The 26,577-nt window shown below is 34.3% G+C and overlaps 1 protein-coding gene across 1 annotated transcript; it reads right to left on the reverse strand.

Annotated features, from left to right (window-relative positions):
• Positions 1-9,631: 9,631 nt before the first annotated feature.
• On the reverse strand, positions 9,632-21,029 carry LOC132563112 (peptidyl-prolyl cis-trans isomerase H-like). The gene is made up of 7 exons (XM_060227872.1): positions 20,967-21,029; positions 18,576-18,640; positions 16,976-17,044; positions 16,199-16,241; positions 15,852-15,944; positions 14,317-14,404; positions 9,632-10,989 (listed from the first exon to the last, which is right to left on the reverse strand). Exons 1-7 carry the CDS (start codon positions 21,027-21,029, stop codon positions 10,880-10,882), a joined length of 531 nt encoding a protein of 176 aa, XP_060083855.1. The 3' UTR covers positions 9,632-10,879.
• Between the last annotated feature and the right edge of the window lie 5,548 nt (positions 21,030-26,577).

Consider the following 26,577-nt stretch of genomic DNA (forward strand, 5'->3'; position numbering starts at 1 on the left):
AATAAATCATATTAATGCATTAAAATGTAATACGTGTCATATGTATAATACATTACAAGGTTATAGTCTGTAGGGAAAATAAGTACAAAGGGAAATAACCCTTAAATTACAATACTACAAGAAAATCAATGGCATATCCAGTTACATCCAAATATGTATCATAAGACAATCTACCTGCAGTCACATGATTAAAACAACAGAAGCAAACACTTAAGGTTTCTAAAGATCACTTGACATGTAAGAAAAATACATGAAGTCCTAATCATAGGGACATGAGGAGTTGTCTCCCAGAATCCAGGATGATATGCCTGCTGTGATTATAAGGACTCAGACTCGTATTTGAGTCCTGAACTCATGATTTTCCTGTTGGACTCACACAAATGTTGAAAACTCACAATATCTCTTAGTATTGGGACTCTTAAAACTTTTGGAATTGGTGTTCCTGGACTCGCCTTAATATCTTCTATAAAAATTGCTGTGTGTCTGGTGACCATTTTGATAGGATGATATCTGATTATCATTACATGTACCATATTTTCCGGCTTCTAAACCCTACGAGGATGTAAGTTGTAGAACCAATTTTTAACAAGTTTTTCTATTTGATCCACATATTAGCCACACTGGTTTTTAAGCCGCACCATTTCTACGATGTAGTAACCATTATGTTGACCAAAGTTTGTTGATATAACAGACAACTGAAGGCAAGTTATCAATATCATAAGTGAAACATTTAATATAAGTTTGTAAATGAATTACACACATATAACCTTTATTTTTATTGATGTGTTTCAAAAATGTAAAATAGCAATTACTGAACTTGTTTGGCTTGGGACCCTTTAAAGATTGTCTTCATACAGATATAGGGCCTGACATTATGTACATTACATAACAATATCTCCAACGGTGTCTGCACTGTTAAATATTAGCGAAGCCCTTGCATCTTGGCAAAATTCTTACAGTCCCATATTATTTCTTGTAAATTACATGAAGTCAAAAGACAAAATAATACTCAAACATAACATAGAACATCATCTAAATACATGAAAGCTATACAAAATAATAATTAATAAAATCAATTCCTTGATGAGCCTTTGACACAACTGTCACCCTTTATTTTGAATGGCCAAGATCATATATAAGATAATTAGAGACTGGAGACACTGCTAAAAGGAGAGAAAATCTTTGTGTCACATTGATGCATGTGAGCATTAATTTATAACTGTTTTCGAATTTTAAAACAGACAAAGAAAGACATACTGGGAACATATATCTAATGACACTTTAACATAACATAAAGTTGATTTTCTGTTATCAATGTCATGACTGACCAACCATGTTTTATTGTCCTTCACATAGTTATCATTTAGTTGTATTACTTTCAGGTATAGCAATATATTTTGTCCTTTAAAAATATTAAGGCATGTTTCAGGTTAACCAAAATTCAAGGACTGTTAATATGGAAAGAAAAAGCTAGTCACATTTAGAAGTGGAGTTGCTAGGACTGTGTTAAATGTGAGTGTAAGACTGTATTGTACTATTTCTAGATGTGAGCTGTTTACCTGTATGCCTGATGTGATTTTGGAATACAGATCAACTCTGTGCCACACACAAGTAATCTATTGATGAAGATATATAATTGAAATGTAACATTATTGATTTGTAGTGTTAAATGTTTTTTATGATTATCTTATCTTATACATGATGAATAGAGTAAGAGTTATGTCCCTTAATTGCACTTGTTTAAGTATATATGCTTGTTAGTAATCGGCTACCAGGTGATTGGTATGTCCCATATGTACCCTACATACAAAATTTCTAGGAAATTGGACTATATATACATATTGACCAATCAGAGGTAAGAAAATAGTGACCATTTTGTTACAAAAGTGAAATAATGTTATGTGTAATACGTTTTTATTGATGTTAATATACAAGGTTTGTATAATTATTATTAAGTCCTGGTTACAGAACTAACAGAAATGTTTGCATTTTATGCTTAAAACACTCCGAGTAACACTGTATACTCTTTTTCACTTCTAACAACTATAACTCACAATTGGATCGCTTCACTGATCTGTATGGAACATTAATTTTAACATCAAAATTTACGGGACATTTATTTTAACGTGAATATCTATGGCAAATTCTTTTTAACATGGAAATCTATGAGACATTCATTCTTACATGAATATCAACATTTTCATGACCTTGAATATAAATTTGTTTATAGTCTTTATTTATGGAAATGTTATATGCTATACACAAGTGTGGATGTTGACTGTACAGGTGACATTACTAACTTCCACTACTGGGATTTTCCCTTTACTTGAGCGGGAAGAACATCTGGCTAAAGACATAAGGGTCTTTAGTTCAAACCAGGGCCAGGGTGTTCTTCATTACTCCTTCCTATTACACAAGCATTCAAAAATGTCTTTGTTTCCTTTGTGTCAACACTATAGGTTACTGGGAATAAGCGACATACAGATAGATCGGAAGATCTTTAATTCTTCGAAGATGTACACGATTTTCAAATAGAACATGCCTCTGCTAGCCTCAGGATAAAAGAGCTTTGCCAATTCTTGTATAGTAGTACGTCAGAAAACAAACAGAACAATGTAAACAATGCAATCATTATATCAGGATTGTTACAATGGGTTAATTTATTTAGAAGTCTGGAAAATCAAAAGTTCCAGCAGGACGTTTGCTTTGGTAAATAAAACAAAGGAACCAATCTCTGTTAATTTTCAACTAATTTATTGTAATAACATAATATCATGACTTCTGGGAAACACCTTGGGCATCTCGACATCTTGTACATTTTAGCAGTCAAATTCCTGCCCTTACTTCTAAACATGGATGGGCTAATTATAAGTCTATACACATACATTTGTGCTGAACTTCAAAATATAATATCGGCTTCAGCGTGTAGAAAAATAACCAACCTTTCGATCCGTGTCTGGCATGCAATTTGAAAATATCTTAATTTATTTATGAAAAGTTTTCTTAAAATGCAGCCCTAGGAGAGAATTGCTGATTTCACTCATTTTTCATAAGTTTAAGGCCAAAGGTGACATTTCTCAACTCAAAACCGACATGAAAAAAAAAAGTCAATAAAATGTTGGAATAATTTGGATTAGTGTATTTTTATAGCTGTTTAACTGTTTATGAATTCAAAATCAATACCTTAGAATCTTATTCACATCACATAGAACATTTTAAAACTGGAAGACAGAGTTTGAAAATCAAAACCGGTTGAAGAAAATATGTCAGTATCAACTCCTTAATAAAGTGAAATTTAGAGGGAAATATGAAAACTTAAATTTGAACATTTTAATAATCTCACATATCAATTTAACTATTACACGCTATGAAGTATGCATCTGCTTGTTTATATTTACGTAAAAGAAATAAGAAATGGAGTAAAATGCATTCAGTGTTCACCATCGTTCTGCATGAACATCGGATGCCATAAAAGCCAGACTGATGTCAGACCAGTGACAGTAGCTAATGAAGCTAGCACGTGCGAATTAAAATCAAAACAAAACAAAGAAAAAAGTGTCAGTCTTTTTCCTTGGACAAATGTATCAAAAATTAAAATCAGACTTACCACACGGCATTATATCACAAATATCTCACTCGATCAGAGAATGTAAGCCTGGATGTATACAGTCATCTTCGTTTATAAAAAAACATGGATATCCGGGTCTTCTTGTGCCACTTACAACATTAATAATGCGCGAAAAAATTACAAAACTGACGGATGAAAAAGAATGTTTCTTTTCGGCAACAATATCTCAGATTTAACTGATAGTGTTTGCTTTCGTTTTTCATATGAATTGTATACGATAGTTTCGAAGAAATCTAAATTTAGTTTGATTTTATTGTAGACAACGATAAGGCAAGTTATCTCCCTTATCACGCAAGAGCGACTCACGCTGAACTTGGATCCAACGCGCCGTGATACCGTATATGTCCTCTTCCAAGAGCTTCCATTGTATCACTCCATCTCGACGTGATGTTACGTATGTTGTATAACTTATAATGTTATGCATTCTGACCGATAAAGTCCATTGATATCCAACCAAATATCGCACGGACTTCAATAATTTATAAATATGACTGCTGGTAATTTAAGTGTTTTAAGTATCACAGACTCGGGTGCGTGAGACTATATATCCAGTATTTGAGTTTGTCTCTGTCGCGGACTGTCCTTCGGAATGGTGACCGTGGCGTCTTTTTGATTAGAAAAATACACAAATTCACAGGAAACTCGGTAAGCCTTGATATAATGACGTTCTAGCCTGCTCGCACCGGCCTATATATAGCGATCACAAAAACTATCAACATAAACTTCAAAAACTTCAAATTTTGCTAAACAAAGTTGCAAGATATGTTATCCCGATTTATTCTCTCCGAAGAATGATTTCGATCGGAGACGTATATATCACGTGATATATACGTCTCTGTTCTAAAATACGGTCATATCCATCACAGTATAACAGCGTTTCTAGAATAATCTGTTTATGAACAAGGGTTTTTTTATGAATAATAATGATACTCACTTCGCAAGATCTTGTGAAAATCGTTTTTTAAATTATTAAGGAAGCTTGGTCGTCCACTTTTTCACTATTATGGTGTCGGATCATCATCCAACTAACCAGAGACGTATATAACACGTGTTATATACGTCTCTGAACTAACTAACCATTTCAATTATTTGTCAGGCTCTGTTATATTAATCTCCTAATCCATGCAAGCTTTAATGGAAAACCTGTCAACCAATCCCAACCCAATCAGTGTAATCTTTAATGTGGGACACGTCGCCAGGACACCGTGACGTTCGTCTGTAGGACGATGCCTCGAAAAGGGAGGAGTCGTGAGGCGGAAAACCTGTCAACCAACCGTAACCAACTGAAGTAAGAAAGTAAGCTTTAATTTGGGACACGTCGCCAGGACACCGTGACGTTTCTCAGTAGGACGGAGTCTCGAAATGGGAGGAGTCGCGGAGACGGAAAACTTATGAACCAATCAATCGACCAATGTAAGCTTTAATGATTTTGTAAAGGATATGATCCGAAACCATTTTAAGACCACTCTCTGGATGTTTTTCGATAATAACACCCCTTTTAATTTTGTCAACTTTACTAATCCAGAGAAAGCTATGTATATTTCATTATTCATATTTTTATATGTACATTGTCTTGAATTGACAGTGCTATGTGATGAATAAATTGAAAAATTAATAGAGATATTATTATATTTATTCCGCTAATAGGTATATGATTATTCATTTCAATACCTCCGCTATGAATCGAACCCGGGACCCCTGGCTGACTAGTCTGGAGCTCAACCGACCAAGCTAGAGAGAAGGTCTCTCTCGCCGAGCTGTATATTACGGCTAGTATTTACCAGGGTTACATGCTCTGACTCCAGGAAATTATTCATCCTCGAGTTTCCAGGGGTTACAGTGATGTCTGTGGGACAATGCTAAGTATTATTCCCGAGTTCCCACATGGGCGCAAATGTAACCGGGGTCATTATTCATTACAATGCCTCCGCTAGGATTCGAACCCTCTCTAGCCGAGTGGTATATTGCGGCTAGTATGTACCAGGGTTACATACGTAGTCTCCTGCTTCGGGAACTATTAAAAGTTTATATATAAGTCAATTAAATTATTTAAAAAATGTGTTCAGTTAGATATATGTCAGATGTTTAATCATTTACCTGCCAGAGTAAGACTAGTTTAATTTAGTTATTGATATCTATCGACCAGTGGTAAATTATGTGTTGACCAGTGGTCAGAGGCTACTGTTGTTACTTCATCTACGCATGTTATTATTTAATTCCCTGGCCCCACTTGTATAAAACATCTCAACTTGAGATTTCCTCAAGTCGAGATTTTCCTCAGGTAATATCTCCTTGAAAATATCTTGTATGAAAATTCCTCAAGGAATTTCAGGAAATCCTAGCCGATGACTTCCTCCTGTTCCTTGAGAAAATTTTATACAAGCCGTTTTTGAGGAGATATCAGCAGGAGAAAATCTCGACTTGAGGAAATCTCAAGTTGAGATGTTTTATACAAGTGAGGCCAGATTACACAAGTTATTACCTAAGCTCTATCTAGTCAGTTCGCATGAAGGTCAGTGTGTACTAATATTGCGGAAAACAATCCAATCTTACGTCCATTTTCGTGTTTAAGACGAAATTAATGTATTACTCAATTTTTGTTGGACTGTTTAGTATAAACAGACCTTTCTTGGTCTGCTAAATGTGACGAGAGGAGAGCGGAGGCCAGACAGGAGAGAGACCAGTCTCCACAGGCGAGACGCCCGCTCGCTACGGATTTTGCCCGAGTAAGAACATCTCTTTATCAAAACTGTGAAAATACAGTCAACAAGAACTGGATTTCATCATTTTCTTTAAAAAATAGTTTTTAAAGTGTTTATCAAAATTCAGTTTCGGAATTCGATGCAAATCAATATGAAAATTGATGCCCAGGAGTGTAAATGTCCCCACATTGCAAATTCCAGTCATTAACCGAAACACCCCCATTGTATTTTCATTCTTTGTCCAACTCTCTTGTGTTTTTTCCAAAATTTATTTTCAGATCTGATAATTTTTCAACTGTTCTATTATCAGTGCCATCAACAAATATAGATTTGTCCTCAGCATTCCCTCTACCTACCAGCGATTCCCCCGCGGTACCGCTTATACCAGGCTTAATACGTCCCTCACATCCGAGACATGTGTTAAAAATAATGATAGATGGGGAAAGGCAAAATCGTAAACCCAAATTCCTGCTCGAGGTCCATTATAAATCAAAACTCGTGAAAATGTGATCAGTTAACTGATAGGACAAACATATGTGTATTTGAATCGCATTAATGGACTCGCAGCTCTTAATTTACACACGGAGATGGGTCTCCGTCAGTGATTTATCGTATAAAAAAAAACAAAATAATTTACATAAAATGAATTTAATAAGTCTGTAAAAGAAACGCATGAAATATTGTAACGAAGATTGCGTAATCGTCAATGGAATACTCTGACGTCAACATATCGTCGATTCCAGATCACACGGTGTTCCTTACAGATAAAACACAATCAGCATTTTAGTCACGTAAAGTTACGATCACTTTTGTTCTCTGCCCTACTGTCGGAACATGTCAAGGCAAAATTAAAGATTCCTTATGCGACACCTTATAGACTAGACGAAAATGCTAGTTTGATACTTTGACGTACTTCAAACGAATCGCGAAGTCGTATAAAGGTATGTTGTAATGGCTTTGACGTTGGGTGTCGCGCCTTTGTAATCTTCAGAAGGAGCGTACCAGCGTGTGATTGGTCAGTTTTTTTTCTCCTGGGACCAATCAAATTAATTCACTTGTGCCTCCGATTTTTCCATGATGTGTTCCAGGGGTGCAGAGAGCGAAAGTGATCGTAACCATTGGAATATTGAGGATGGTAAAAACGATAATTTGACGTAAAGACTCTCTCAATAAACCTGTCGCTTTTCGTGCACCTTTCATCACTGCTGATAAATCACATTGAAACTCAATATCTATCAATTGTGATGACGTAAAAATCCGCTCGGGCCATAAATGGTGTGGATAGCAACCATACTTATATAATAGTCTAAATGATAAAGATCTTCAAGCAGCTGGTTTTCGTCAACACAACTATCACAGTGGTAAATGCTTGTAAACGTGTATTAAGTGTTGATTTCACTACCTTGTGATTTTGACTCTTTTTCATATGAGGAACATTGCTTTTTCTGCAGTTCCCAGTACTTACACTTTAGCAACCCCCGAATTAGGGGTTATACAAGGTGGTGGTCGTACGTAAGAGGGTTTGATTTCTTTATCATCGCGTGCACACCAGTCTTCATATTCCAGGGGTTACGATCACTTTCGCTCTCTGCACCCCTGGTACATGTCATGACAAAGTCAAAGGCACAAACGAAGTAATTCAATTTGTCCCAGAAGAAAAAAACTGACCAGTCACAGGCTACGCACCTTTTGAAGATTACAAATGAGCGACACCGAACTTTACAATATACCGTTGTGCGATCTCGAGATTTGTTTGAGGTACATGGAAAGACGGAACTAGCCTTGTCCACAGGTTATCGCATATGGAACCTTCAATTTTGCTATATGTTCCAAGGGTACAAAGAGCGACAGTAATCGTCACCCCTGGAGTATCGAGGATATTACATGAAAACTAATGACCCTTCTATATTTCCGTGTGTATTAAATTTTGAGTTTTTTTTTTTTTTTTTTTGAGCTGGATTTTCTTTTCTTTTTATCATTTTATTCGTAACATGGTTTGATCGTTGGGCCTTAAGCATTATATATTCTACAAGTTAAGCGCTTAATTTTTTTGAGGGGGGGGGGGTATAAGGTAAACCCAGTTACCCCCTCCTCCGGCACAAATATAATAATCACCTTAAATGTCAACAATTTCACAGGCCACAGTGCATATGATGTCAAGACCGGTCACTATTTGTAAAGAGCTATGCAGCTTCTGAACTACATGTCAACGGATCTTATCACGGTACCTCTGCCAATTTATATTCCACCAAGTCATGCAAACGAAGCCTGAACTTTGGAGAAGTACATCCCCTAACAGTAACACCGCCATCACCAAATGTTGTGCACAGAATGTGATTCTGATGGTTTGTCGTATTTCCTGGTCTCCAAACATGAATCCAACTAATCTCTTTGCCAAGACCAAATATTCCATGTTCGGTGATCACGTGTCTGTTGAAAGCTTTCTTCTTTGTGCCAACAGAGGACATTTTACTGGTGGGCGAGAGCGATGTCACCTAATCATCCAAACGTCTTTTGACGTGTATTTTGGCGTTACGCCAATTAACGCCAATATTAATGGCATTAGCGGATGAGATTCGCCTTGCCTGTCTACACATTTTTGAGGTCTACCAGAGCTTGGTCCCTCGTCAACCTACCCAGTTTTGTTCAGATGCTGCATTAACTAAGAAATGACAGCATTACTGACATTGAAACATGCAGGTGCTTGCCTGTGTATAACACCATTTTGAATTATTCCAGAAGCTTGCCATCTTTCAACATTTGTCAATTGTTGACATGCAATTTTCAAATACAATATGAACACGAGTATGATTTACTGGCAATACACTGCAAACACTGGTTTAGATGGCACCACAAAGTTGTGTTCTGTCCATTAAACTACCCTACTTTAATCAACGTTATTGTTTTGTTGGTTGTGCCCCATAATTGGTTGCATACAGCTCCAAACAAAATGAGACACTGCAAGGATTATGAAAAAATTCCTCTTTATGAATCATTTTTATATAATTCATACTGAAATTGATGATCAGTAACTTATATTTGTGCCGGGGGAGGGGGTAACTGGGTTTTCCTTATAACCCCCCTCCCCGCTTCAAACTTTGAACCTTAATCTTGGATACTTTTCTGCCAAATATCTGGATTCCAAAGTCATTTGAAGGGAAAAGTTGACGCTAGATTGACGATGGACAAACAGCAACACTGCATACTGACATACGGTTTATATACATGTATATAAATTATAGTCACTATTATAACATAAAAAAAAGAAATTTACACAGAGCAATAATCTTTATTACACCGATATATATGATACATGTACATGATGATGTTGGTGATAAGATGATAACATGGATGACATTAATGAAGATGATGGTTAAAAAAAACCTGTTCTTTTAGATACACTGTACATGGAATCTATGCACCAATCAGTACATCAATAGAGCAATTTGATCATGATCTATGACGTATTAATTCTCTACAACAAGGTGCTGATTACCACAGCAGTCTACATCTTATTGCACCATTCAATGTATGGGGAGCTATGTGCAGTAAATCCAATATATCAATGTAGCTTGTCTCTGATACACAAGCAATTTCCTCAGTTATGTTATCGCTGCCCCTAATCCTAATCTTAACCCTGGAAGGTTGTGTAGACCTCTGGATTATGAGAATATCTTTGGAAATGAATCGTTTGGATGTACAACAATGTACACTGTATAGACCCTGTGATTTACAACTGGATATAAAACCCTACTATCAAGAATAGAGCATTCAGTGGTACTATAGACAAATTCATTCATTGTCTAGGCAACCTACTTTATGTATCATATGTATCACATGTATCATATGTACACATCAGAAATCTGGGCAACAGCTTGTACTAATATACATAACTTCTAAGTTTTCTATGTTCCCTTATCATATTTGAAGTAAGTCTGTAGTGGGTTAAAAATTACAGACATGTAGGTTCTATTATGAATACCCTAGAACAGAAGTCTACACCTCTTTTGATAAGCTTCCAACTGACAAGGAAAATAACTGAAAAACTGGTGAGGTTTTGAATTTGGTAAATTTCAGTGAAATTATGTAAAATTTATGATTTTCTCAATGTAAAAGACAATTGATATTGCAATTAATAGACACTGTGTTGAGAGCACAGATTCAGGAGGACAATTCTGTAGCTGAGTGTAGACACTGATTAATCATCTTTAAGTTCCGCTCTCTGATTTGGATCTGAAATCCTACACAATACAGAGATAAAGTTGAACCTCCTTATCTCAATGTCAGAGAGACTGTTGGAAAACTTGAGTTATCTGAGCATTCAATTTATATGTGCTCAAATTACGATGTGAAATTTGGCCAGGACCAATAAAAAATACTTTGTGAATTAAACAGGGTGTTTAAGTTATATGAGTTTGAGATAACAAGGTTCAACTATACCTCTATTTTCTTGTACAGTGCTGTTAAACATAAACATTTCTGACAAACTAATGTTATTCACATTACATATTCAAGATGGCAAATTTTTTCCCGAATTGTTTTTCCCCCGTCACATTTCTCCACATTCAGAAATAATCACAGGGATTTTTGGTTTGTTGTTTGGTCCAGTTGGTACATTTTCAATCTTCCTTAGAACTAGCAGTCCATCAATCACCTTTCCTGTCGAGACACATTTAAAGAAAACGTTTAAGCAACACAAGAGGATCAAACAATTTGACATCAATGAGCTTTTTTCCACTCATTGGGTAAATAGTGTTCATATAAATGAGATATCTCCTATTTTAGGATGAAAATGATCAGAAGGAAAGGAAAGTTTAATGAGAAAATAATAAACTTAGGAAAAATCATATTATGAAATAAATCAAATCAGGAACGGGGCTCATATTTAGCTCAAGAGAGCCTCTAGAAAAAGCCCTGTATCATAGATCTATTTTTCTACTCACAGAACTTAGCATTACAAGTTTCAGATGGACAATAGCTTGGACTTTTTGTCAATACATGATTTAAAGATTGTTGATTATTTTCTGTATGTGCATTGATGTGAATTGATATTTGGGTACTTACATATTTTATCTTGTGGACTGAAGATATTAGTAAAATATGTAGTTAGTTATTCAAATGTCCATACACTTATATGCACATACAGAAAAAAATAGAACAATCCTTATACTTCCATTTATATACAATTGCTGTGTTTTTCCCCTAATAAAACATAAGAATATCGACTGTGTTTATACTCCAATAAATTTAGTCCAGAACGTGCTAGACGATGACGTAACAATATTGGCATAGGCATACATTTACACACAAGTCAAAGGTTGCGGCCCATTCATGTTTACAAACAAACACCACGTTTTGCTAGAATCGACCAAACGAGACTTTTAAATAAACGGTGATTAAATTTGATAAAATATTGGTTTTGTAATTTATTTTTGAGGTCTTTGTATGACCAATTTCCTTCAGAAAACATGAATAAAATAGTTGAAATCAACGAACTATTTGTTAGGTTTCCAAGGAGAAAAAAGTGGGCGGAGTCTAGCTGTCTTGGCAGCTGTTCCCGGAATTCAACGGAATGGAGCGTCACTTTCACTTTCGTATTTAATTACTTAAAAATGGCGAAACTCAAAGTGTATTACTGGATTATTTTTGAAAGTAAAATTTGTAAATAAAAGAATTGTCTTTTATTTTTTCTTTGTTTATGAGGTAATAAATCCAGTAGAGCGCACGGTAAATTTACACATAAACTTCACGTTTATGCAATTTACCGCGTGCTCTACTGGGTTTATTACCTCATAAACAAAGAAAAAAGAAAAAAAAAAAAGAAAACAAATAAAAAAAAAATAAAAGACAATCCTTAAATGAAAACCACAATTTAAAAAGAATAAATGAGAATTTACCTTACACAAATTGTTAAAACAGTGACGAGTTCAGTTATACCTATGTTTTACCATATTACACAGGAAGCAGTAAGTGGTACCACATGGGTGTCATTGACAACACCATGACAACAAAATAGTTGTAAGAGCAAACAATTAAAATAACATCTAATATGTAATGTTACATGCTTCTTCACATTTAAACCCACAATTATATGAAATTTAGGGATGAAAACAAACATTGTGCATTTACCAACTGTATGCAAAATTCTCAACTCCATTCATAAATGTTAATAAAAAACATTGTTAACAGTAAGATACATCTAGAGACTATGCAATTAAAATGTTGATATTCAATGGTATCAAATTGATTCTGTTACATTAAACATATCTAAAGGTAATTAGACATGACATACTACTTGCCATTTCACTGATCTCTGGACAAATAAGATGCAGCAAAGCGTGACATTATCCCACGCACACAGGTGTTTGTATGGAACCCAAATATGCTATATATAGCACTGTAATAATTTGAGACTTCACACACTTATGTATCAGTACTTTGCACGTGAAGGTCTATTACAGTGAAAGCACTAGTAGAAAATGCTAAACTCACATCTCCACAACTTAAACATTATAAATATATATATAGAGATATAATTGAAAGTATAGAATCATCACAACAAATGTGTTTCAGTAATGATTTCAGGCATAACAGCTATCTTCAGGCAACAAAAGATTTTCTATGTAAGAGATGTAAAACATGTAATAATAATGATAATGATCACACTCTGAGGGGCCAATGCCTTGAAGTTGTAGCTCAGAAAAAGCCTTCTTTAGAGGTTTTTAACTATATTTTTGCAAAAACTGAAAAAATATAATAAAAAAATGAAATGTTGTTAATAGCAAAAGGTTCAACTATGGCACTAAGTTAATATGTGCAGAAAGTTTTGTGAAGTTGAGTGGAACAGTTTGGAAGATATAGCCTGGAAAAGCCTCTTTTTGTGTTATCTGACTATGTTTCCACGGAACAGAAAAAGAAAATATAAAGTGAAATGACGGCAATAGCAAAAGGCACAAATAGGGCACCCACTTAATATGTGCAGAAAGGTTTGATAAGTTGAGTGGAACGGATTGGAAGTTATAGCCCAGAAAAGCCCTCTTTTGGTGTTTTCTGATTATGTTTCCAAGGTAACAAAAAAAACATAATAAGTGAAATGTTGACAATAGCAAAAGGCACAACTAGGGCAATGACTTAATATATACAGAAAGTTTTGTGAAGTTGAGTTGAACAGTTTTGAAGTTATAGCTCAGAAAAGCCCTCTTTTGGTGTTTTCTGACTATGTTTCCATGGTAACAGGAAAAAATATAAAAAGTGAAATGTCGACAATAGCAAAAGGCACAACTAGGGCACCAACTTAATATATATAGGAAGTTTTGTGAAGTTGAGTCGAACAGTTTCGAAGTTATAACCCGGAAAAGCACTTGGACGGACGGACAGAGCCCAATTTAATAACCCCCCAAACGTGTTTCGCGGTGGATAATAAGTAATGGGATTATATTTACAGGGTTTTTCTCTCTATTTGGGTACAATAAGCTGGTGACACTCCTGGAACAAATTTACCTAGGCACTAGGTAGCTAAGTGGAACTTTATCATTTTTCATTTTCCTAAGGTCAGTTTTATATAAAAAGAATTGGATTTTTTATCAGAAAGATCAACTAGGTATGTGAAATATTACTGCACAATCTTTTTACAAAATTGTATACCTATATATTCAAAGTAAAACATGCCATAAGTTAAAAGACAGAACTTCAATTGTGCAGTAAAGTATTGCTTCACAAATATCTGTTCATTGATAGATATACATGCAAGTCTGGAGACCTATACTAACAGAACTTTTGTGGGACTCGTAGAATTTCAGGAAATTCTTTAACTTTACAAAACTGGACCCATTCTTTTTAACAATCAAGCTGAGAAGAACCCATGAAGATAAATATATTTTTAACGCTGTCCATTTTTTTTACTTTTACTCACATTTCCACTCACTACGCCAAGATACAGTGTAACACATGTACCTGATCAATTTTGGTATCTGCAATAAAACTTACCAAATACAACATGTTTGTTGTCCAGGAAGTCACAGGTTGCACAAGTGATGAAGAATTGACATCCATTACTGTCTTTTCCACTGTTAGCCTATATCAGAGAGAATTTAGATAGCATACCATTTAATATAAACCTGAAAAATCCTGCTGAAACAGCACACAGTGTAAGTCACACACAATGAAAAATTTTAATTCAGAAAATGACGAACGTAAGTGATAATATTTATTTACTATAAACGATACTAATATTCATGCTTGAAAAAAAAAAAAAAAAACATTATTCAAAAGCAAGTTTTATGGAAATACAGAAAATAAATTTCCAGGTAAAGACACACCTGTCTATAGAGAGCAAACAATGATTATGGACAGGTGGTCAGTATAGGCAGGTAATATCATAACAATACAGTGTTCACATTTCATAGAATTTTTATTCTTTCAACTTGTCATTACATTATATGTCAAGAAATTAATCCAAGAACTGATTGTCCCCCTCAAAGTTATTGGGACTATAAATTATTAGAGAATTCTAGCTAAAAGAGTGTCAAAGTTTTGTTAAAGATTTTGTGTAATACATAGCCTTCATAATGAAAAAAAAAAATAAGGCTATTTGTGTCATTAATTTTCTGACACTGTGTGAACTTCAAAATTATATGAAGCTTTATCAACGTAATATATGTTATAATATTATAGAGATAAAGAATTATTGCTAGAACACTTATGTGTGTTAGCCCAGACAGTATATAAAAGTGTGCAGATGTTAATGAGCACTTACAGTAAGCACAAAAGCAATAAACATCATTGAGAAAACAAAGCACTTAAAAAATGTGACAATTCGCAACTCTACCATATCACCTACTCAATAGTAACTGATGTATTAATTTAAGGCTTTCTCTGTTTATATACCAAGCTCATGTGAAAACAATAGCCAGAATACCAAACCAGAAAATTAAGAACTTCAGTTAAGAGGTATTTTTAAGTAGGATTCTTATTTCCCAGACCAAATTTTAAGTTTGACTTGTCTGAATTTTACAAGTTTTCCAAATTTGAATTTTCAGAGTAATTAATACTAAGATAAAGAAAGAATTCTGCGGAGACCAATAAAATCCTTCATGATAAGCGAGATATTCAAGTTTTCCTACTTCGAATTAACAAAGTTTAAATATATATTAATAGCACTATGAAGATGATGAAAATTCAGTACATGACTGAATAGAAAAGATTTTAGATAAATTAGTTTCCCAAGTTGATGCTGTGAATTTTTTTTAATTCTTCAGTAATGAAAAATGTAATTGATTTGTACAGTTTTAAAGTTTAGCACAATTTGATAAAGGATTATCTCCCCTATGGCAACAGCCGAATGCAAGGTCTTCACAGTGAGTCTTAATGGTTTATTCAATGAGAAAGAACTGCTCTCAAGATTTCTCTTTCATTTTCTTTCATTGTACTTTGTAATTTACCTATAAGGCCAGGAAATTTGATAGATATGTTTTTCTGGTTTATCTATTGCAATGGTTTGTGGGTAATTACTGCATACATACCATAGCGAGTATTCCTGGTCCACTGTGACTTATCTTGAAGTTTTCATCAGCAAATGTACCACCATAAGTGCTGCATACCCCTGTACCATCTTGCTACATGAGGAAATACCAGAGAAAATACAAGACTAATTTACTTTCTAATGAAAAAAAGATTCATAATGTAACTTTGATTAAATACTGAGAAGCTTTAAGTAATGGTATTGATTTTTAACTTTTAAAAAGTAACTATAAAAAGTTTTGATGTTGTGGAATCAGTAAAGAAGAAGGCACCTGATGGTGGACCTCAAACTAGGACATAGACAATAATCAGAAATTTGATTTTCTTTTTTTACAAAAATTTTACTCACATTTACAAAGTCGCCGCCCTGCACCATGAAATCTTTTATGATTCTGAAAGCAAACAAAATGTAGTGAATATCAAAATTTAAAGACAGAACCTAGCAATATGAGATTTCAGGCACATGTGTGTGAATATAACTCCCATTGTATGTATGTTACTCTGAAGCAATGTTCAACTACAGGGTATACATTGTAGGTCTCAAAGGACAAGTTACAATGGGTTCCATGTATGATGATATTATTTGTTTTCTAGGTTTATTTACTCATGCACACCAGGGTAATTTTTAGGTCCGGTCTCCTTCGTAGAAGCTGGTGGCTGCCTCACTTAACAATATTTAAGCGGCATGTTGCATGCCTTTGAGAGCATACAGGTTAAAGTGTCATGCCCAAGGACACAACAATGACAGCAGAGACTGGCCTGTTTCTAAACCTGAGAAACACAAACCAGCTTGGGTATGAAGTGTGGACTTATGAATATTACATCCTCACCCAATGTTAAGTACACCAAAGCTCTAACTGTTAAGGCTAATTTTGTAAGAAAAAAATATCTTGATTCATCATAATGACATTTCATCAATACTACTGTATACTTATCACATTGATACTAATTGTATGCATTTAGATGATATTCAAAGCCATATTAAAAACAATATTTTGATATTTCTAACATACAAATATTGTCTTCAAAATGTTTTGATAAGTAGTATCATTATTTGAAACATTGAATGACTCCAATTTCAACTTGTCTGATATAGCATTGATGACCGAGAATATATTTTGTTTACCTGTGGAATATACAGCCCTTGTAGCCTATAGGTACTCCATCTCTTCTGTACTCCCCTGTACAGAGTTGTCTGTAAACAAGCAAAACAGTATCAAATAAGCAGTATATACAAGCTGCCTGATAATCAAACTATACATGCCACTTCATTACAATGTTTGAATATATTGTATCTGATTGAAAACCAGATTCTAATTATCGCTCCATTACTCTCCGCATTAGAAATTGACAACATCCCATTGGGGTCATGTTCTGGTGATCTTGGCACCCTTTGAACTTCACCCAAAGGGAATGGTATAATAGACAATTTTGTTTGCATCAAGTCATTTTATCATAACATCTGACCAATCTGATAAAAAAAGTCAGATTTTATTTCTTACTCGAACTCTCTGCCGTGGAGAAAAAACAAGAAACAGCATTTTAATCAGATTGATATAGCTATATGTTTTAGCTATTAGCGACATGTTGACATGCAAATGGATTATGCTATTACGCCCACCTTCATTCACTTACAAGATTTTGTAAGCAGTAATTTGATTGGCTTATGGAAAAGTTCACCAGAACATGCGCCCTTATGGCATGTTGTCAGATCCTGATTTGGAGAGTAATGGAACAAGAATAAGGATCTGCATTTTAATCAGAATTAATATATTGTGGACTCTATAGCTAGATGTTTGAAATATAATTTTATTGGGCCGACATGGTTTTATATATCAAAAGTAGGTTACTGTGACCTATATCTTAACAAAAACATCACCGAACTCAATAAGCTTGTTTGTGATGCTGGCATGTGAAAATATCCAGTTTATAAGTACAAAATTTAATTTACTGTCTACTTTACCCAGTAAATATCAAAGCCAGTATGAAGGTACAACAATGTGAATTTTCTGTGGATGTCAAATTTCTCATAAAAGAAATATCACAACTATCTCCATATATATGAGTTATAGACAAAAGACATAAACCAGCTTACATTTAGTGTTGCATGCAACACAAATCCCCTTCCATGCCATAATTAGCATTTTTGAAGCAACATTTCAAATATTTTGATTGGAATATGATATGGAAATAATTTTACCTAGTTTGCAGCCTAATACAATGTACATGTCAATTTCTTTCAGTAGTGTGTTTGTTTCAAATGGTAATGATAAGAAATAGATCACCGATAGAATTACATTCTTCTTCACTGAAGTTGTCATGAATGAAACAAATATGTGTGATAAATATCTATTTTCAGGCATTGTCAATGAGCATTATTGTAACTGTAGATATTCTGAAATGACAATTGGTCATTCCTAACTCAATTCATCATCTGAAAAATGAAAATCTATTTTTAACCACAGTGACCATTGTAGCTGATTTTTCACCCCAATCCCACACTAGATCTCCTACTAACCTAATATTGTACCAAGTTTCAACCCAATCGGCCATCCCTTACTCAAGTTATCATTTGGGAACCATCTGTCTGGATGGACAGACAGACAGACGATGACAAACACTATAGTCCCGTCTGATTTCACCGGCAGGGTACTAACAAAGATTGACAATGAGTAAACAAAGACAAAGCATGCAATAATTGTAACATAAAATATAGAATACAGTACCTGAAATTTTCGGCAGTTCTTGGAACAACATCAGCAAACAACTCAAACTTTATGCGGCCGACATCCTAAAATTTTAGAAATCAAAACAAATAAATGTTGAAAAAAAGTCAGAAACACTTCCAAAAATTGTAAATTTACAATGAACATTTTTATGTAATGGCAATAATCCCTAACAAGTGTCAGAGAAATTGATGAAAAGTAGTACAAGCAGATCTCTGTACAATATTAAAATGTATGAAAATAATATAGCTCATTGAAAAATTGTTGAATCAGATTGCTGTATGAGAAAACACAACTTCCTGTCATGGTGATTAAGTCTTTTAAGTTCGAAAGAAATAGGTCACAAATTTTAACGGAGAGATCTTTACTATGCTATCCGGATATTCACAGTTAATTTCCAATGTCCAGCTTGACCACTACTTTGGTGCGGGAAACCCTTTCAAATTTAGCGCTGATAATGTTATGTAACAGTTTTGAAAACAAGGCAGTTCATTTTGTAAACACTAACACACAATGGCCGCCAAAATGACAGTGACAGTCATGACACAATAAGTATAATCCTGTTTTTCAGTACCAGATTTTGTTATGGGTGTGGAAAATGTTATTTGTTAACTCTCAAGTCAATTCAGAATTATGAAATAAGTGACATTAATCGCCTACATTGTCGCAACTAATTCAGACGGAAGCCATTTTTGTTTAGACGACAGTGTTTGTGTGCATGCATTATTACATATGATGCAAAAATTCACATATCCAGACTGTCGATCAACAGATAAGGATTTCCTTTTATAGATATCAACTTAACCTCTTTCAGAGCATATTTCAACAATATTATATGCAATAACAAAAAAAAATCAATAAAATAAAAAGAATATTTCACTGTATATCATCTGCGAGATATGGATCCCATGCTCCTTGCGCATGTAAACTTGTGGTAATTTTACAAGAGATGTGTATGCTTATTCTTTTAAGGATATTGAACTGATGTAAAGGTTTAAGTGAACAAAGATCAAGTGTACTATTATCATGCTCAATTTGACTGTATATGTTAATCACATTTAGATACCGGGAAAGAAAAAATTCAAAAATATTGCTTGAATTTGGGAATACACATCATCATACAGTGTAGGCCAGAAATATTCCAAACAATGACTTACCTGATTGCTGAAATATTTTTTCATCTGAAAGGCGATAAAACCTGTCCTATTTGTTTACATTCACCATATATATGTTTAGACTTGATTGTACAACTAAATTGGTTTATACTGCAGTATAATGTATAAATGATTTCAGCTATTTTTAGTAACAAATCTATACCACAATTGGTTTATAAGAGTGAAGATCTCTGAGGGCTTTGGAGCTCTATACCAGGAACATATGTGAAACCACATTTAGTTGACGTCAAGGACTAGATACTGGGATCCATGTGGGAAAAATTCTTCCAAAAGTATGAGGCATGGAGCATATTGAATTGAAAGGCATGGAGCATCAGTGCTCTGCACTATACCTGTAGCTGATGTTAATAAAAAATACTATGACAACATTTTCACTTTCCTGGATTTATTTAACTTACTTTTCATTTTTACTGAAACCTAAATTTGCTTTTAAACAAATGAAATTTGTGTGAATTAAAATTCCTTTATTCCTCAGAGTACTGGACTTTTAACGCCAACCAAAAGGTTCTGGAGCAGACAACAGTACACATATATTGGGGAAATGTAAACAACCAAGCCATACCTAGTTTCAATCATGGTGTGCAAATTGAAATAATTAATAATGAATCTAGTGAGTTGGAGAAACAAATGATTCTTGTCACAGATCACCAAATCAGTGAGTTGGTTGAATTTTGTCATCGCAAGTATTGGTACGTGAATTCCTTTATCAATGTTTCATTGAAGAGATCATAATTTCGTTATCAAAACCCCACAATCACTTGCTCCTGCAGCACATCAAATGGATGCTTATCTACAGACAACAAAATAAGTGAATGACGCCATATATTGGAATGACATGCTATAGAGATTGTTACCAAATAGCAAGTGTATATGGGTTCCGAAATATGTAACGACGAATATCACCTGGAATCGAGCAAATATGCCAACTATTCAGTCACTTCACAAGTAAACGTGATTTGTCATCCATTTTATCGACGAAAGAAATGTTACCGGGCCTCACCTGTATGTTTTAATTTGCCATATATCTGTATTTACCGGTAGATACATGTACTTACAGCCAGATTTGCCGGTGCTTCAGGACAGTACCTGTGATAACACTTGCTCCAAAGCCTATTCAGTTTTAGTCAGTTTGCATGACGTGCTCTACAGAAAAGTTCCGTCAAATACATTTTCTGGAATATTATCAACATGATAGAGGTGCCAGTTAAATACTCACAGTGTTTCCAATGGTAATATCGAAAAAAACGATAGGGTTTCCTGCCGACGTTTTTTCTTGCATGCTTTCAAATTTGAGCGATCGTTGTCGATTATCAACTTGTTTCGACTATCGTAAAAGTTTGTGCGATGAAAGCATTTCATTGACCGAGGATATTACTTTTAATAAAAGACTCGCACAGTGCATTTTATCCGGAAATTGTCTCGATGAGAATAGCAATAGATGAAAAAAAAACATGTAACCATTATCACAGACTTAGTCCGCGCATGACTGAAGTGAACATTAACTGTTATCCTCGTTATCCTTATCAACGTTGTTTATGGTATTAAGTTAAGTTTATTTCTGGCACATGAAGCCCTATTTGAGTCCGATACCACACTCCAAGACAAAAGTATAACACATGTAGTATATTAATTTCCAGAATAACGGAACTAATTTTCTGTCCGGTACACTGCATTATGAATTCACTCCTCAAACTAGACGTAATCGTAGCCACGAACAAAGGCTTTATAATCAGAGACATATGATATATATATACGTGCTATATACGTCTCTGGCTCAACTAAGCATAATTATAGTGTAACAAAACCACTAAATTAAATACAATAAAATATGTTAAAATCAGGGACGTATATATCACATAAGTTTCTTGTCACGTGTTAAACTGAAAAATATCTGCCATTTGATCTTTACAAATAACAGTTACCATTCATCACACTCGTTTTTGACGCGTTTTTAGATCGTGGCAGTGTTTCAACAGGATTTCGCGAAAGCGACCACACTACTGTACGGCAAATAAATAGGGGGATCAAAGCGCTGTGAATAATGAGGACACAAAGAACAGATAAAGATTTTAACTGCATATGTCTGCAAATGTATATGCATGCATGTACATATGTGTGAAGGAGCGTAAATACTGATGGGTATATATTTGTATATGTAAAGTCTCAGTCTGAATATATAAGTGTGTTCTTGTGGGTGTGTCTGTAAGAGTGTGTTTATTTTATTCATGTATCGATTGTACATTGTACTGAATAAAAAAAGATAAGTTATAAAAAAAAAGATTTTAACTGTGATTAATGTGAATGTTGTGTATGCTGTAAATATTATACAAACTAAAGAGTTCAAACATCATTTAAAACAGAAATATGAAGGAGTTATAACAGGGACGTATTGTATTATACGTCCCTGGTTATAAGTATAAAAATGATCTTGTGTACATGTAACTGAATATTTGAAATATGACTTAAATATTATATCACAAAAATTAAAATATTGTTAATTCATCAGCTCATACCATACCGACTTAGACCATTAGGATAGTACAGTAATGTTTCCGGAACAGGAACACTTTGCGTTCCTCTTCACCAGATTCAAAATTATATCGTTATGGTTAAAAGTTCATTTTCCGTTTAGTTTACAGTAGCTCTATAATCATATAAGATATCATGATTTTTCCAAAACTTTTCCAGTTTGCTGTTACAAGTATTTATATTTGGAGCAAATACATACAATGTCTTCTGTAAGATCGTTTCATGTTTTTCACTGTTTTTTTTTCACAGTTCTTATAGCAAAACTATTTCGTCTTCTGTTGGGCCTGTGATGTTGAAGAAACAAGGTTTCGGAGTGTCCTCGACAATTTCTTATTTCCAGGTCCATCTTAAGTTTTACAAAAATTGCAGGAATCCTTATCAGATATACCGTTTGTGATTTTATAAAGTTCTATCATATCCTCTCTAAGCCTTCTGTATGATAAAGTTGGAATATTTAGCTTCTGTAACCCGGTCTGGTACGATATATTCTTCATTTCAGGTAAACTTTTTGTGGCCCTTCGTTGAACTAACTCCAGCTTATCTTTCACTTTTATTGGTGACCAAACAGAACTTGCGTAATCCAGTTGTGATCTCACCAGGCTTTTGTACAGCGGAAGAAAAGTTTTAGAATTTATAAACTGAAATATTCTTCTTAACACTCCGAAAATTTGATTTGCTTTCTTCACTTTTTCACTAATGTGGTCTTGGAAAGTAAGTTCAGAATCTACCATTACTCCAATGTCTTTTTCCCTATCAGTGACTCTCAGACTATTCCCCAGTAATTGGTACTTTGCTCCTGTTCCATCTATCTGTGTCGTATCTTATACGAACATCATATGCTTGCATTTATCAGGATGTAACTTAGCATTTTATCAAATGCACTTGCATTGCATGCATAATGCGTTTCCACAACTGCTTACCTCACGCCTTTTCTGGCTTTCGGTCTCTCCAACTATTAGTTCTGTTGGTGGGCGTCGGCGCAAGCGGGTGTACGTATTTACTGATGTCAAATAGAAACTGGATAGGTTGATGATGATGCAGTAGTGATGTTGTGTATTTTTCATATGCGCATGTACGACTATTTTCCTTGACTCTGTAGGATTTCGCTTCGATGCATTACAAGAAATTTACCTTTAATCTGCATTCATGAGCAAAGTGAATGCTAAATGTGAAATTCAATTTGAAGATTTATCATTTATCTATGAGGGATAAATATAATGATGGTTGTCAGAAAAATATCTAGGGGGGACGAGGTTTATATTTAACAATATATAGCAATAACGGACATCTAGAGATAAAGACAGTAATGATATAAGAATTATCCCATTGGTTTTGCCCTATCAAAGAGCTTAAGTGACAGAGCTTTAATTTGGAAATATTTAAAATATCCAACCTATAGGCATGTATGACATTGGTGGGCTTTCAGATCCAGAGCGTTACAGACCTTATGTGCCTCTTGTTTTTGTACACATTCTATAAAGCCTGATGCTTTCTGCTACATGTGACATGATAAATGAAATGATAGAGTGACTGATTTTTTTCTTCTTGTTTTGTATTCTAATGAGCCAAAGACTGGTTCCTGAAATAATGTTGAGCCAAGACTTGTATGTATTGTAATTGTTATCAGTAAACTGTCAAGGATTCAAGACTTCCAGGATGATGGATTCTGACCAGTTGCATTTCTGAGTAATCAGTTATCAGAGGGGAACTATATGGTCTTTGGCCTTTAACATAAAGTGTAAAGGGAGGTACGTGTGTGGTACAACGTATGGGTACTACTGAATTTGACTTCCAAAAAAGATGCAGAACATTTTGAATGAAAAGAGAAATAGAATTATTATATGCCCCTCTCCATAATATTTCGGAATAAAATACCTCCTACATACTATTCTAATGACTTTCATAAATATATCACGTTCCTAATATTTCAGATAATTGTTCTCTAGATACTGTTCTGATAACCGTCATAGATGTATCCCCCTCCTAGTATAGGGGGAATACATTTCTGATGGACAAAAAAGTATTCCCGGATACTTTAGGATGGGGGATACAAATATGATATGACACCGGGTGTCCATGCTATGTATTATTTTGAACTTGTGATATCTCCTCTGTGACGTATGATAGGGTTTCCCTGATATTATGTGTAATTTTGACATTGTTAGATATCATCTGTGACGTATGATCGGGCGTCCATGATACTATGTGTTATTTTGAAATTGTGATATCTCCTCTGTGACGTATGATAGGGCGTCCATGATATTATGTGTTATTTTGATATTGTTAGATATCATCTGTGACGTATGATAGGGCGTCCCTGATATTATGTGTAATTTTGACATTGTTAGATATCATCTGTGACGTATGATAGGGCGTCCATGATACTATGTGTTATTTTGAAATTGTGATATCTCCTCTGTGACGTATGATAGGGCGTCCATGATATTATGTGTTATTTTGATATTGTTAGATATCACTTACGACGTATGATAGGTCGTCCATGATACTATTGTGTTATTTTGATATTGTTCGATATCATGTGGGACGTATGATCGGGCGTCCATGATACTATTGTGTTGTTTTGATATTGTTAGGTATTATGTGGAACGTATGATCGGGCGCCCATGATATTATGTGTTATTTTGATATTGTTCGATATCATCTGTGACGTATGATAGGGCGCCCATGATATTATGCGTTATTTTGATATTGTTCGATATCATGTGGAACGTATGATCGGACGTCCATGATACTATTGTGTTGTTTTGATATTGTTAGATATCATGTGGGACGTATGATAGGGCGTTCCTGATATCATTGTGTTATTTTGATTTAATATTGTTAAATATATTAAAATCAGTTCAATTTTGAACCTCACCTGATCTAACTTTATAAAATGATAGAACCTCTTTATGTAAATTTAGAACCACAAATCAAAAACTTTCCTTAGGGACATGAAGATGGAATAAAGTTCTATATAATTAGTATTACGCAAATGTACAATTGGTGTACATCTTCTGTTTTTACGACCCCTAGTTACACACGTTTACGTGTTGCACGAGGTTGCTTGAGTGAAGGAATAAAATCTTGAGCCAACACTCATGATTCGCCTATTTGAAATAACCATTATATTATAAATACACTAGTACAAACAAATTATTATTAACTAGAGATAGATGGATTGTAGGGGATCAATACATCATTCTGAGTTATAAATTACATATTTCAATCTTAAACGAAAGAAAGTCGCATGCCAAATACCATAGTTTCAAAGATCGAGTTTAAGTGATCTGAAACGCTGGTGTTTTAAAGTAACCTTTATATACATCAAACTTATAAAATATGTATATTTATACACAACAATATACAACTCTATATTTTCTTCTGTGACACGTATATCATGAATGCCACAAAGCGGGATTCGTGTTCAGAGACTTGAAAATCACGTGCACGGCGCGTTGTGACGTTAGCTCTGAAACCCTGTATGCTAATCCTACAACATATTATATATATGCATATACAAAACTGTTCAAATAGAAGAATTGAACCACCAAAACACGTAATTTGAACAAGTGACATACATGTATACATACATTTTATTTACTAATTTTAAGTTTCGTTTCAGCCATAAAAGCAAATTTGGTGCTTTAAACCAGAATTTTTGACGCACTTTATTTGGTAACTTTTTAACAACAGTGTGAATATGCTACACTGGTAAGCGTATGAGATTTAGTCACATGATCACATTGACGAATGAAAATCGTCATAGTTAATAACAAAAGCGTTTTCGCGGGAGAGTGTGCACTGTCATTCAGAAGATAAAGACTGACCTTGTCAGAGGTGTAAGTAAATGCTCTACTGTTTTATATCCGATGCTTCGTAAAAAGGTATTTAGTCTCGTGTACATGTACTGACTGCTTATTGTTGTTAATGCTGATATGTTACCTTTTAATTAAAAATGTAAGTTGAACTAAAGTTAATTGAATTTGGGAGAATCTGGTTACAGACAGATTCATACAGATATTCAGATAAGATACTCAGATAAAATTCATAGGAGTTATAACTCAATTTCACAAAAGAGTAAATAGAAAATTGTAAAATCGATTTCATATGTTTTTGTTAGATTTTTTTTCTTACCACTTTTTAATCGATTGATAATCTATAAATACCCATGATTATTTATGTTCACCTATATAAAATATTTTGTTCTCTCTCTCCTCCCCCCCCCCCCCCCCCGCCACACACACACACACACACACACACACACACACACACACCTCTCTAAGTAATATATCCAA

Source organism: Ylistrum balloti, unplaced genomic scaffold (assembly GCF_031769215.1).
Source record: "Ylistrum balloti isolate Yb309-2 unplaced genomic scaffold, AGI_CSIRO_Ybal_v1 Utg371590, whole genome shotgun sequence".
In the NCBI taxonomy this organism is placed as follows: Eukaryota; Metazoa; Mollusca; class Bivalvia; order Pectinida; family Pectinidae; genus Ylistrum; species Ylistrum balloti.

Excerpts from the sequence above, each read along its gene's own strand:
- LOC132563112 (XM_060227872.1), bottom strand. The coding sequence starts at position 21,029 with ATGCAAGAAAAAACGTCGGCAGGAAACCCTATCGTTTTTTTCGATATT. Across the intron at positions 16,242-16,975 it reads AAGGGCTGTATATTCCACAG|AATCATAAAAGATTTCATGG; the intron begins GTAAACAAAATA and ends GTTTGCTTTCAG. Across the intron at positions 14,405-15,851 it reads GACCAGGAATACTCGCTATG|GCTAACAGTGGAAAAGACAG; the intron begins GTATGTATGCAG and ends TCTCTGATATAG.